The 12,660-nt window shown below is 37.1% G+C and overlaps 1 protein-coding gene across 3 annotated transcripts in view; it reads left to right on the top strand.

The window, feature by feature from the left end:
* Positions 1 to 11,272, top strand: part of LOC138369022 (protein scribble homolog) — a 30,507-nt gene extending 19,235 nt beyond the window's left edge. For 2 of the 3 annotated variants that reach the window (XM_069331872.1, XM_069331871.1), the window contains 2 exons: positions 4,464 to 4,646; positions 9,680 to 11,272. In XM_069331872.1, the coding sequence (XP_069187973.1) occupies positions 4,464 to 4,646; positions 9,680 to 10,045 (549 nt within the window). In that variant the 3' untranslated portion in view covers positions 10,046 to 11,272. The remainder of the gene's footprint in view (positions 1 to 4,463; positions 4,647 to 9,679) is intronic. The other variant, XM_069331873.1, reaches the window with a different exon arrangement.
* The last annotated feature ends 1,388 nt before the right edge of the window (positions 11,273 to 12,660 follow it).

Below are 12,660 nucleotides of genomic sequence, written 5' to 3'. Positions count from 1 at the left end.
AGTTTTTATATTCACTTTATTTGCCTTTTGTGCACTGTATAGTGGTTATAGCACTAAGCTGACAGTTCAGTAGTCTTTACATATATATATTTATATATTTATTTTACTGAGGCAGCAGGATCAAATTTGTAACAAGTTGAAACTAGCTTCAGTAGTATTTTACATTCTCACTAGCTTGACTAAAGTGAGTGATGAATATCCAGATAAGAAATAGTAAATACCCTAAACTCATCCCATCTCATTTTGCCTCTTATGGGACTCTTAATTCGGTTTGACTACTGTTGACCCATAAATATTTTCTGGTAGGTAAGTCAAGATCTCTGGTTGGGTACTAAGCAAATTTTAAGAGTATTGGTAAGGAACAACTTGTTATTTATGCAACCAAATTTTGCCAAATTTATTAGCAGAAAATGTTGGAAAATCAACTTTGTAATGTGGTATTAGTGCTACTTACAAAATGTGGTTATGATAATATTTCTTAACGTGTTTACATTTATGTGCATTGTATAAAATAAAGTATAACAAGTTTATTAAAGGTAATGTGGCATCAGAAGTATTAGTTAATCCTTAAAATGGGCTATTATCAAATTTTCATCCCCCCGCCCCTCCCAAGTAAATTTTGTATTATAAAATGATACATTTTCATGCAAAGAGTAGGGAGGAAAGAAGTAAATATTTCCCTCTTTTTTTTTCTGGGTTTGTAAGGTGTAGAAGGTAGCTGGATGGTGGGGTGAGGTGGTACCTTCTGAGGCCAGAAACTAGGTTTGCTGCCACAACAGAGTGGACAAGTTGAATCAGATGTTCCCTTATGTGTTTTTGTTGAGTCACTTATTAGTTTACACAGTATTGTAGTGTGTTTTGTGTTGAATAACTTAATTCATGTACACATAATAGACGAAAACAGTGAGTTCTTTACTACTGATAAACACATACCATATAGGCCTACAATATAGTATGAACACTATTTACAATGTTTCAGTTCTGTTTTATATTTTAGAATTTTTTCAATATGTGGTACTCTCTGAATCACACACCTCACACTTCTTGTATCATGAACCCCAAATTTTTAAATTTTTGTTGGCAACTTTGTGTGCTTGCACACGTAACACTGTCTTTGTTCTGTTACATATAATTCTGTTACTGGCACAGCCTTAAAGAAGTATCGTGAAATGTATTCTTTTGCTGCAATTCTGGTGGTTGTCGTTGCCATGGGACAAATACCCTAACTGTAACCAGATGGTAGCCCATGTCACTTGTGGTCCCAGCCATGCTGCACCCTCACTCTCAAGTCTGGTGTACCTTGTCTAATATCTGTAGCCTCTGCTAGGCCCTTCTCACATACATAAATCTTTGTAGAATGTCCTCATTTCACAATCAAACTTTGCTCCCCTTTTGTTTCTTTTAGTCCCTCGGTAAAAGTCCTTGGTGAATTTGAATCCTCTGACATGACTCACATTAGCATCCTGAATGATATCAGAGAATATTTTAATATTGTGTGACACGGTGCTGTAATGTATATTCTTCTGGGCTTGGTACCTTCATTTGATATTTACTTTTTGTTCTCAGCTAGCTAAGTGGTGCTGGCTTTGCCCTGAAACATTAGTTCTGCTATGAACCATTGCTTTGTCCTAATTTAAGCTTCATGTGTGTTTATGCCACCCACAGTGTGTGTGTGTCTGGCCAAGCATCCTGTTTTGTTCTGGCCATGGTCAGGTTTACTTTTCCTAGGATTGGCTTGCACTGCCTTAGACCCCACCAGACACACCTGCTTTGAAGGGGGTAGATGGCAGCCTCTTCTACAAGGGACTTCTTTTGAGTTACTTCACCAGGCAGTGCTTGAAATTTGTTCTTCTCTGCTAGCCTTCTGATGGGGAGAAGATATTATTTTCCACAAAATACTGTGGGGGTTTGTGCACAGTAAGAACCTGGCCTGCCATGTTGACCATACTCTTGTACGTGTTACAGGCCTTTCACTTTAGCCAAGGCTGCACTTGAAATATGCGCATGTTTTGTCATGATTCAGTATTGCTTATACCCTTATTTGCGGAGTGTGTGCAGTTAGTGTGTGCTTTGCCAAGCAGCTTTCCCTTCACTCAGTCCACCTGCACCTCTGATGATTCAGGTGGTCAGAGTCCCTCATCCCTGTAGGGTTAATGTCTTGTATCTATCTTTGGCTGGATTATTATGGCTTCCCCATCTGGTTTCATAATTGACTGTGGTTTGCATTCTCCAGGTGAGCTCAGGTGTGTTTAGATCCAGATGACTTTTCATATTTCCTCCATCATGCAGCCTTCTGGGTTCTGGGGTCCTTCCACCTATCAACTGTGTACCGTTTGTCTATGCTGGGCTTTGAATTTTGCTGAGCTGCTTTCTCACGCAGCCACCTCTCGGGCTGTGGTCACTGTGTAACCGGTCTTTATGATACAGGCTTTCGTACCTCCCTCCCGACTGTGACTGGTGATGCAGATACCAATCTCTTCCTCAACTGTTTGAGTTTAGGTGTATTTCTTCTTCAACTCATATGCTACATGTTAATAGATTTCCTCTGCCATTTCAACCTTGACCAGCTTCAATTTCATGACTGTTTCAGACTACGGGTCTGTTGGTGTCAATTTATCCTAGTCCACACTGGTCATTTGCTTCTTTAACCATCAGCCATCCCACTGTTTCTGTTGATTATCCACTTTCTGTGCATCTTACAGCTGTTTTTGTTTGTCACTCATCTTTCTGTTTCACTACAAACTGCAATTGCCTTTCACTTCAAATAATGTAATGCACAACCAGGTGAATGTGTCTTTGAGGATGGCAGCTTTGCCGAGCTTGACCTGAAATTGAGGTTGCTGTTCTGTCTGCTGCAGGGTTGGCATCAGGGGCTGCCTCCCTCTAGAAATGTTGGGGGGGGGGCTAGGCTACTATACCTGCTTTTTTTTGTCTGTTCTCTAGTAATCCCCTGAGCTCTGCAGGAGTTGTTGGCTTCCTCTTGGGTCCTTGTTTTCTCTGAGGGGAGGGGTAGAAAGGTCACAAAAGTACAATATTGAGGTTGTCAGAGGAGGATCCCTGGCATTTGTTACTCCATATGGTGGTTTTCTCTATCTCCCATCTTGGTAAGAGCTGCTGAACATCACCTTACCTTATCTTCCCCTGCAGGTGTGATTCAAAGTTCCAGTTTGTGTCAGCTTCCAATCTATTGGTTACCAGTTCTGGTTCATGCTGCATTTGAATAGATTGCATTTTCCTTGGTCTGCAGGTGATGGGATTGTTTCCCCTTTCTCTGGTTCAGCTGCTTCTACCTATGTTGACTAATTAGCAGCCCTTTGTGGGCAACACTTGTATGCTGACTCCTGTTTGGCTAGCTGGATTAGTCTTAGTTCATGGCCCTTCTCACTTGTTTTCTCAACTCCTCCTCCTCCTGAGCCTCCACCTTTTCTCAAAGTTCATTGGCTTGCCTGACCTCAATGGTTTACATCTTTTTACCTGTCTTTATGTATGTGGTTTCTGGGCATTGTCTCCTACCTCCTATTTACAGTCAGGTGATGTTTTTTTTTGTTGCCAAGTTAAGCAGATTTCTTTGCAGCTGCTCTGTGTGGTTGCTGGTCAGGCCTTCCACTTTTTTTTCTTTAACATCAGTTCTTTATGATTTTTGTAGTTGGTATTTTTTCTAGCTTGACACCTTTTACTTTTCTCGTTGCTACCTACACTATCGTCTTCTGTCAATTTAAACCCTCTTTCACTGTTATGGGTGTTTTTCAACTCCAGAGGTGTTATGCACTGTACTATGGCCATGTTGCATCTTTGTTCTATTGGGGCTGGGATTCTATTTGTTGCTCATTTCTCCAAATCCTTGTTCAAAGGCTTGCCTTTCCAGGTCCTCTGTATGATGGTTCAATCCAGCCATATGGCCTTTTATTTCTAATTTGTAATATAGTTACATCCTTCTTTATTGGGGTAGTGCAATTGCATATTTACAGAAATTAAATATCAAAGTTAAATATAATTAGTGAATTTTCCTTCTTGTCAGTAGAATAAAAATGTGTTTTGCATGTGTCTGTGTTGTGCGTGTGTGTGCATGTGCATTCATGTTTTTTAATATTTTTTTATCTTGATGCTTATCAGAATTATATATAAATAAAATAACAGTATTAGAGTGAGGAAGATGTGTATCAATATCTTTGTCTTTATAAATGTGATTACGTGTAAAATGTGTGTACATGTCTGTGTTTTAATATCATTGTAAATTATAAAGATGTTTGTTACTAGTTGGATTAATTAATAATGCATTTTAATATTGCACTGTACATTTTATGGTGGTGATGACTGTTTAGATTTCGATCTAGTTAAACATTTTAATACAGAAGTAAATGTAAATATTATCTTAAAATATTTATTTGGTAATCAATCTTAGCAAGTGATAATTAGCTTAAAGATTGTGAGGTACGTTGTTCAGCTTTGTTACTTTGGGTCAGAGCTTGAAACGCAAGTGGTCCAAACTGATTGTGGTCACCGAGCCAAGTGAGAAGATCGTTGCAGAGAGGGATCGTGTCCTGTTTGAGAAAGTGATGCGCAGAACTGTGCCTGTTTTGGATCCTGATACAGGAGATGTGACTGTACAAACCACGGAGACAATTGAGCGCATCATTGAGCGAGAGGTGACCCCCCCCCACAGACTGATGATAATCTTACTCGAGGGTTAGGGGAGGAGATTTATCTGTGGGCTAAGCTTTTCGTCACTAAACTGCCTTTTATTCGTTGCAAATTAAATACTAATGGAAATTCTAGATATTTGGAATTTGTTTACTAATAATTCCATAAATGTTGGTATTTATGGAATTGTAGATACAGTATTGTAGTTATATATACCACATACTTAATTGTGATTAATATATAACTGTCAAACTGCATTTGTGTTTGGTTCATTTTGCATTGTGAGCATTAGCAGTAAAGTAATTACAGTATAATAAAAAATAATGTTACTCGATCATATAACCAAGTTATTTTTATTAATAAAGTATTTCAGTATACATTTTTTATATAAGTTATTAGTATACATTTGAGTAAAAAATAATTACTAAAAATTTGCATTTACATTATTGGACAGAATATTAAAAAAAGTGCATCATTGAAAGTTGAAAGAAAAACTGTACATGCATGTATGCACATATACATGAACTAACCACAAGCACATACACTATAAGTTGACCAGACCACACACTAGAAGGTGAAGGGACGAAAGCGTTTCGGTCCATCCTGGACCATTCTCAATCGACTTGAGAATGGTCCAGGACGGACCAAAACGTCGTTGTCCCTTCACCCTCTAGTGTGTGGTCTGGTCAACTTACTTTAGCCACGTTATTGTGACTCATCGCCTGCACATACACTATAAATATATCTACAAACCACAAACACAATATAGACCTACTGTACATGCACAAACCACGAAAGAACACCATACATTAGGATGATGATGATGGAACATCACGAGTGTGGCTCACTTTTTATATACTGCTGTTAGTAATTACACAATTTGTTTTGTCTTATTTAAAAATGACTACTTATTAAAAATGAAACCACAGGAAAAATATCCTCCCCTTACCTTTAGAGGTGAAAACCATTGCTTAGGAATGATTTATACCACTGGTAAAGTGCTGCCAACACATCTTGTATATTCTCTTGAGCCTGTGCCCATCAATGCCCATGTTGGCTTTTCCTTACTGGTAGCAGGAGTAGAAGCAGGTGTTTCTTTCTCACCTGTTGTGTAGACCGTGATGATGGCTGGGCACCCCATCACCCTCAGTAGCTGCTTCTTGGCACACTTCAATTGACACTTAACAGGACCTAGGATCCTAAAATCAGTACTAGTGAGCCTCATTTTCTTCATTGCACTGCTTGAAAATTAAAGTTGTTATGGAAGTACTCTCATGGACCATCTTGGTGCATCAAATCACAGAGATGTGATGTAATCTGTGGTACACTAGTTACGCACTCAACCAAGTTGTAAACCAAAACAGCTGGAGACTCTGCCTCATCAGCTTATAAGGCCTTCGCCAGCACCTTCAGCGACTCTGACATTTCAATGTCACCACTATGCTGAAGTTGTCAATATTGAAGGGCATGCTTAATGGGAATCTGCATTTTAATTACAATATGAATTACAATATAAAATCTGTTTTTGTTACTTCAGAATCAAATTTGGTCATTAAAGTTATTAATTAGTTTATACAGTTACAGTTGGAAGGCTATAAATATACATTAGTGTGTGTGTGTGTGTGTAGGGGGGGGGGGAGGTTAGTTACAGGATGAGAACTAAACTCGTGGTGTCTTATCTGTCCTGCACTCTGTCTTGTGACATTGAAACTGCTGATGGTTTTGGTATCCATCGACTTCTCACTTAACTTGTTCCAACTATCTACCATTCTGTTTGCTAAAGAAAACTATCATTTATTTTTGTTCCTGAAGTTGCAGGTTGCAAGAATTCCCATCAAATTTTGTCGATTCACATTACTATTTTGTATGTAGTGATCATGTCACAACTTTGGAACTTAACATTCCTTTTTCAGTCTCTGAATTTGGTTTACATTTCTAACCTCTGAACTTTATTCTTTACATGAAACTAACTTTTTACAAGTTCATAGAATAGGCTGGGTTTTGTTTTCATTTGTCCATAATACCTTTCTGAAAGTTTCATTCTGCCTCTTCTTGCTGCAGTGTAGTTTTCATGCTTGTTCGTATTACTGTGTTTGATGGGGTTGGACCTTTTCCTGTATCAATTCTATTTTGTCTTTTCTTCTCTGGCCCCTTCACAATTTTTATTGAACCAAACCTGTTTTCTAGTTTACATCTGATATAAATGTTTTGTGCCTTTATTGTGCATCTCGTTTACTTGCCTGACAACAAATTGTTCCAATCAAATCTATTAAGGAACCTTGCTATGAGAGGACACTTATAAGAACTAATCAAGTTTTTTTTGGGCTGTTTCACTTTCCTCATTTTCTTCTAGATTATAACATACTGCATATTTAATTTCTAAAAGGACATAGTCACTGTTACTAAATGGATGAAGGTTCATAATGTCGAAGTCTCCTCTTCTTTGTCTTTCCTGATAAATGCCAAATCCAGCATTGCAGGAGCATCCCCTTCATTATCATGGCCTGTTTAACATGCTGATACATGAAGGTCTCCAGGAGGTTCACAAATCTGCCAGTCCGAATGTCCTCCATTATTGCTTTGTAGGCCTCCCAATATGTTGATTGTCAGTTGTGCGTGTGTGTGCACAGTAATGTATATTTAATTATTAATTTTCATAACCTCAGTAGTAGCCATATTATGCTCCATAACAAATTTTGTTTAGATACTGAAGTGACAAAAGTAAATAAATTAGTATATAATCTAAGTTCCACTTTTGCCATGCTTGCACCTGATCTGACATGGTCACCTGCATCCTTATTCTTGCCCACTGTTCTCCTGTAGTAACCTCTCACTCATCACTCTTACTGTACTTTTCTTCCTCCTTTTAAAATCCTTTTGCCTTGTTCCTGCCCTTTGATATACCCACCAGTTGATTTTCATCAATTGATACCTGTGTTGATAACCCTGACATACCCATGATGTCTTTTTTTTCACAAACTGTAAAAACAAAAAAAAAACAAAAAAATAAAAAAAAATGTCCAGTTGATGAATTAGATAAGTGTACATTGTGGATGCTGTAATAAATATGCCCAAAGTGCAGAATTCTTTTTTTGTTACTAAATTTATTGTGTCAGTACAATTTGAATGTGAAAGCAATGCATGACACTTCGTTTGCCTCATTTTCTTATACAGGAGATACAAATAGAATATATGCAGATAGAACAGTTGTTATTAAACAGAACAAATTTGTAACATTTACCTTAAGCCTAAAGTTTTGCACATATATCTAAACTTACTGTATTTAACAAAAATTAACAGATAATGTACAGTATATGTTGTTACTCCACTATTTTATGGGAAGGGAATACTGTATGGTAAACAGTATTTAGTTCCAAATAGAGTACAGTATTTTTGTAATATACCGTAATAAAATAAATTTATATAAATATAAAGCATCCCAGTAATACAGTCGGGTTCATTCTTGACCTAATTGGGAATTTTGGGTTCAAATCCCAAACAGGACACCAATGGTTGAGCACGTTTCCTATCACCTAGTGCCCCTTTCCCACTTACTAGCAGTAAATCGGTACCCAGGAGTTAGCTTCTTGTGGGGTTGCATCCTGAGGAGGGTCAATAATTCAACCTGGGGATGGGGGGGAGATATATAAAAATAACATGTATATATACTGGCTACATGTCCCCCCTCTCCCATCCTCAATAAAAAAGAATAATTAATAATCATTATAAATGTTGAAATTGACAGGTAAACAATATTATATATATAATATATAAATAATTCAATACACGATCACGAAACGCTGATCATTTGTAAGCGGAAAATCCAGAAAGAAATAGGAAAGGAAGATGAACGTTTCAGCTGTTTAAAGCTGTTGTCAACACCAGAACGTCAGTCTGGTGTTCACAACGGCTTTAAACAGCCGAAACGTTCATCTTCCTTTCCTATTTGTCTGTGGATTTTCCACATACATATGATCAGTGTTTTGTGATCGCTCATTTATGTCTGATGAATAACAGTACAACAAATTTGTGATTTTTTCCATTAACATTTAAAATGCTGTATTTTAATATTTCAGAATTTACTATAAACATTTGCATTTACAGAGGCAAACACATTTTAAAGCACATTTAACACAACATGTATTTTGCAGCAGGGCAGTTGCAAGGTTCTGTATATCTAGTACTGTATTCTGTAATCAGGGTCTTGTGCCAATGTTTTTGGTTACAATTCTGTTACCTTTCTGTATTCAGTTGGTGTTACTTCTGATGTGTTCACCACACCAAAAACGTAATTGTCAATCAAATATGAACTACTTATGACTATGTTGTGCACAATTTTCTTGTGCTATAGTGCACAGCTGATCATATGTATTCAGTAGAAATTAATTTTATCACCAGCTGTCATTGATAAATTAATGATTATATATATACAGTATTATTAAACACTATATATTATCATAATTTATATAGTGCATGTCTATGCTATGTTCTAAGATTTTTTAAATGGTATACATAAATTTCCGAATATATATGAAGTGAAAATACGTATAAAGCCTTTAATGCTTGTAGTTGTGTACTGTAGTCTCTTGCAAGTTTATCAAAGCCTATATTTTATCTAGTTTTAAGTTTAGAAACAAATTTGCATTTTTGGAAGAGGTATAAGATGGCTTTGGTGAAGGCTGTAAATTAGTATAATAGGTCTGATCTTGCACCTTGTTTTTTGTATATAAAATTTATTTCCATATTTATAGAGCTTGCAATGTCTAACATCTTTCCAAAATCTCACATGTATTGATATGAACCCTATTTTTCAATGATGCATCAGAATAAATATATAGATATGAAATTTTCAGTGCAGTTCAGTCTTGGCATTTTATTTTCGGTGGCACATCATAACTAGCCAATACTAAAATTTGTTATCAAAGTAAAATTTTCAAAATACAGTAACCTCTAAATTTAAAAAAAAAAAAAAAACTGCACTTAAAATTGTCTCACTTCTAAATAACAGGTTATTATAACCACTTTGTTTTCCTCGCAGGTGGAGACTTGTCGAGAGACTTTAATGACACTCTCTCTGACTGATGCAGAGAATGCTAATTTAAATCCAGACAAAACAATCACCGGTATGACCACTGGAATTAGTATAGAGACTGAGGCAGATGAACAAGAAACTGGCGTTATTATTGATGAACAGTTTACTAGTGGGGATAAAGTGGATGACAGCAGAGGGAGTGTTAAAGAGTATGCACCAGCTGATTATACTGTAGACATTACTACAAACTCAACAGATGACCAAATAATGGGCGAAAGCATTAATCTGTCTACAGCCGACTCTAATCGACCAGTTTGCACCTCTCTACCTCAAACAGCAGCCTCTTCAGATGAAAATGCCAATAGGTGTTAAATTCACAGATGTATTTATCATTTTTGTTTTTGTTTTTTTACTTTATACCCTTGAGTAAATAATGTAAATGATTCTGCCAGTTGTCACAATCTAAGCTTCAGAGATTTATACTATATAGCTTTCAGCTGTTGTATGTGTGGAGTTATCATAGATGTAAATGGAATTTGGAAAGCAAAATCAAAGTTGTGGTAAAATACATATCAAAGCATATTACTTAAAGAGTATCATACCAAGTATCATAGATGCAGATCTCGATTGTCAGTATTTACTGATGGAATTGCATTGTAAATGAAATTTACCAGTCTAATCTGAGAGTCAAGAGTACATTATGAAGTATTTATTATTACTATTGTTATCTTTTAAATTGTTGTGTGGCATAAGTGAAGTTCTAACTTTAGCTTTAACTATAATGACCAAGCATTTATCTTGTTATTGCAAATTTCCTTGTTTAATTTAAACATACAGGCCTTAAATCAGTTACCTATAATCCTGCTTTGAAAATGTCGTTTTACAGCATTTCGGCAGATGGACTGTAGATGCATTTATAATTGGTAATGATTGAGCAGGCATATTGTTAATACCATCTATTTTTAAATAGTGAATAAAAGTTTGCAAAGCTTTAGCCTGTAGCTCTAAAGCATTGTCAAGCACATTTTATTGTTCTGTGAATGTAAATGCAAGCTACAAAGTGTGTTCCCATATTGTGGATATACAATCTATAGTTTATATTTAACTGTCCAAATTCGTACATACATACATATAGAGATGTAAATATTTCATGAGATATAGTTATAATATAGTGTTAGGGACCTCTTAAATATGTTTTGTAAGGATTTTATATTGATCATTATCATGTGAACATCCAAAGTTGTGTAGTTTGTATGTGAAATTATGAATGAGTAAATTTTTATCAGTTTAATGACTGTAGTTATTTTATAATTTTAAGTAAAGAGTTTTTTATGTCACTGTCCTGTGAAGAAAGTGTTTACTGAAATGTAGATTTTTTTTAATTTTTGGACGTCACAGTATCAGTGCTTTAGGTTAATTAGATAACAGAACCTAGTTTGTCAAGATTTGAACCATTGACTAATTTCAGAGTTGACAGTGTTCTTCTCTGTGATTTATCAAAAGTTCCCACCTGTGCAGCTTACCTGGAACTGTGAATGGGCCATGTTCATACAAATGATCATAACCTTTTTTGTAAATAAAGTGTTATGCATACTTTTACACACTTCATCCTTAATCCATGGTGGTAACATTATAACTGAGGCTGAAGTACAAAATAGTTCAAATCAGGGAAAATATCATATGACATTAAATAGGCCTTTAACTTTTGGAAAGGGCAGAATTACTGATGCAAGTTGCCTATTGTAGTGGCTTATCATCTCAGCTACTCGATACTTGCATTCTTTCTGGGAAGGCTTCCACAGTAGCTTCCCAAGCTAAGCACTGATTCAGTCAAGTTTTAGGAGGAAATGCACCAGGTCTTTAAAAAAAAAAAAAAAAAAAAAAACCTTGCTTGACCTCCAGATATCTCGCCGGTTCTTCACCTCCATGGTAATCTTGTAGCAGACCCAGTGCAGGTCGCGACTGAACTGGGTTTCCACTTTTCTTTGGTTAGCTCTGGTTCTCATCTTCCTCAATCCTTCCTTCTTCGTAAGCCCGTTCTTGAATCTCATCCCTTAGATTTCCTCACTCATCTCCACCTTCCCTATAATGATCCCTTCTCTCTCTCTGAACTTCAGTTTGCCCTGGCCTTCTGCAGTTCTACGGCAGCGGGCTCGGATGACATTCATTATGAGATGCTTCGCCATCTTCCTCCTTGCACGTTTCGGTATTTACCAAGTCTGTATAACCAGGTCTGGGAGTCGTCGTCAGTCCTTGAGGACTGGCTCGATGCCGTTGTACTTCCCATTCGGAAACCGGGGTCTCTCGGGACATCCCCCAAGGACTTCTGCCCTATTGCCCTAACAAGATGTGTCTGCAAACTTTTTGAGCATATGGTAAATGTTCATCTGATGTGGTTCTTGGAACACCATCACCATCTCTCCCTTTCTCAATTTGGTTTTTGCAAGTGCCGCAGCACAACTGATGTCCTGTTGAACTTGGAGGTCTATATTCGTACTGCTTTTGCTGTGAAGACCTCCGTTGTTGCTGTCCTTTTTGACCTGGAAAAGGCTTATGACAACCCGGAGATACCATATTCTGTCCCAACTTCGTTTTTTTGGCCTTTGTGGTAATCTCTCTCTCTTCCTCCAAAGCTTCCTCTCTCGTTGTTCCTTTCGAGTTAGGCTTGGTACCACTCTCTGTCTGCCTCTTTTCGGCAATACAAAGGTGTACCCCAAGATAGTGTTCTGAGCACTACTATTTTTCTGGTTGCCCTCAATGGTCTTCTTTCCTCCTTTCCTTCTGGCATCTTCTCCTCTCTTTATGTCGGCGATCTTACTCTTTGCTGTCGAGGTGATGATTCGCCTCTCCTTCAATGGCAGCTTCAACCTGCGATTGATGCTGTGTCGTCTTGGGCCACCAATCATGGCTTCAAGTTCTCTGCAACTAAGACTTGTGTTATGACTTTTACTTTAAAGCACGTCGTCCTTCTTCCTTCTTTGTCACTT

This window comes from Procambarus clarkii, chromosome 26 (genome assembly GCF_040958095.1).
Source record: "Procambarus clarkii isolate CNS0578487 chromosome 26, FALCON_Pclarkii_2.0, whole genome shotgun sequence".
Taxonomy (NCBI): Eukaryota; Metazoa; Arthropoda; class Malacostraca; order Decapoda; family Cambaridae; genus Procambarus; species Procambarus clarkii.
Note: the sequence above shows the minus strand (reverse complement) of the source record. Positions and strands in the feature narration are given on the sequence as shown.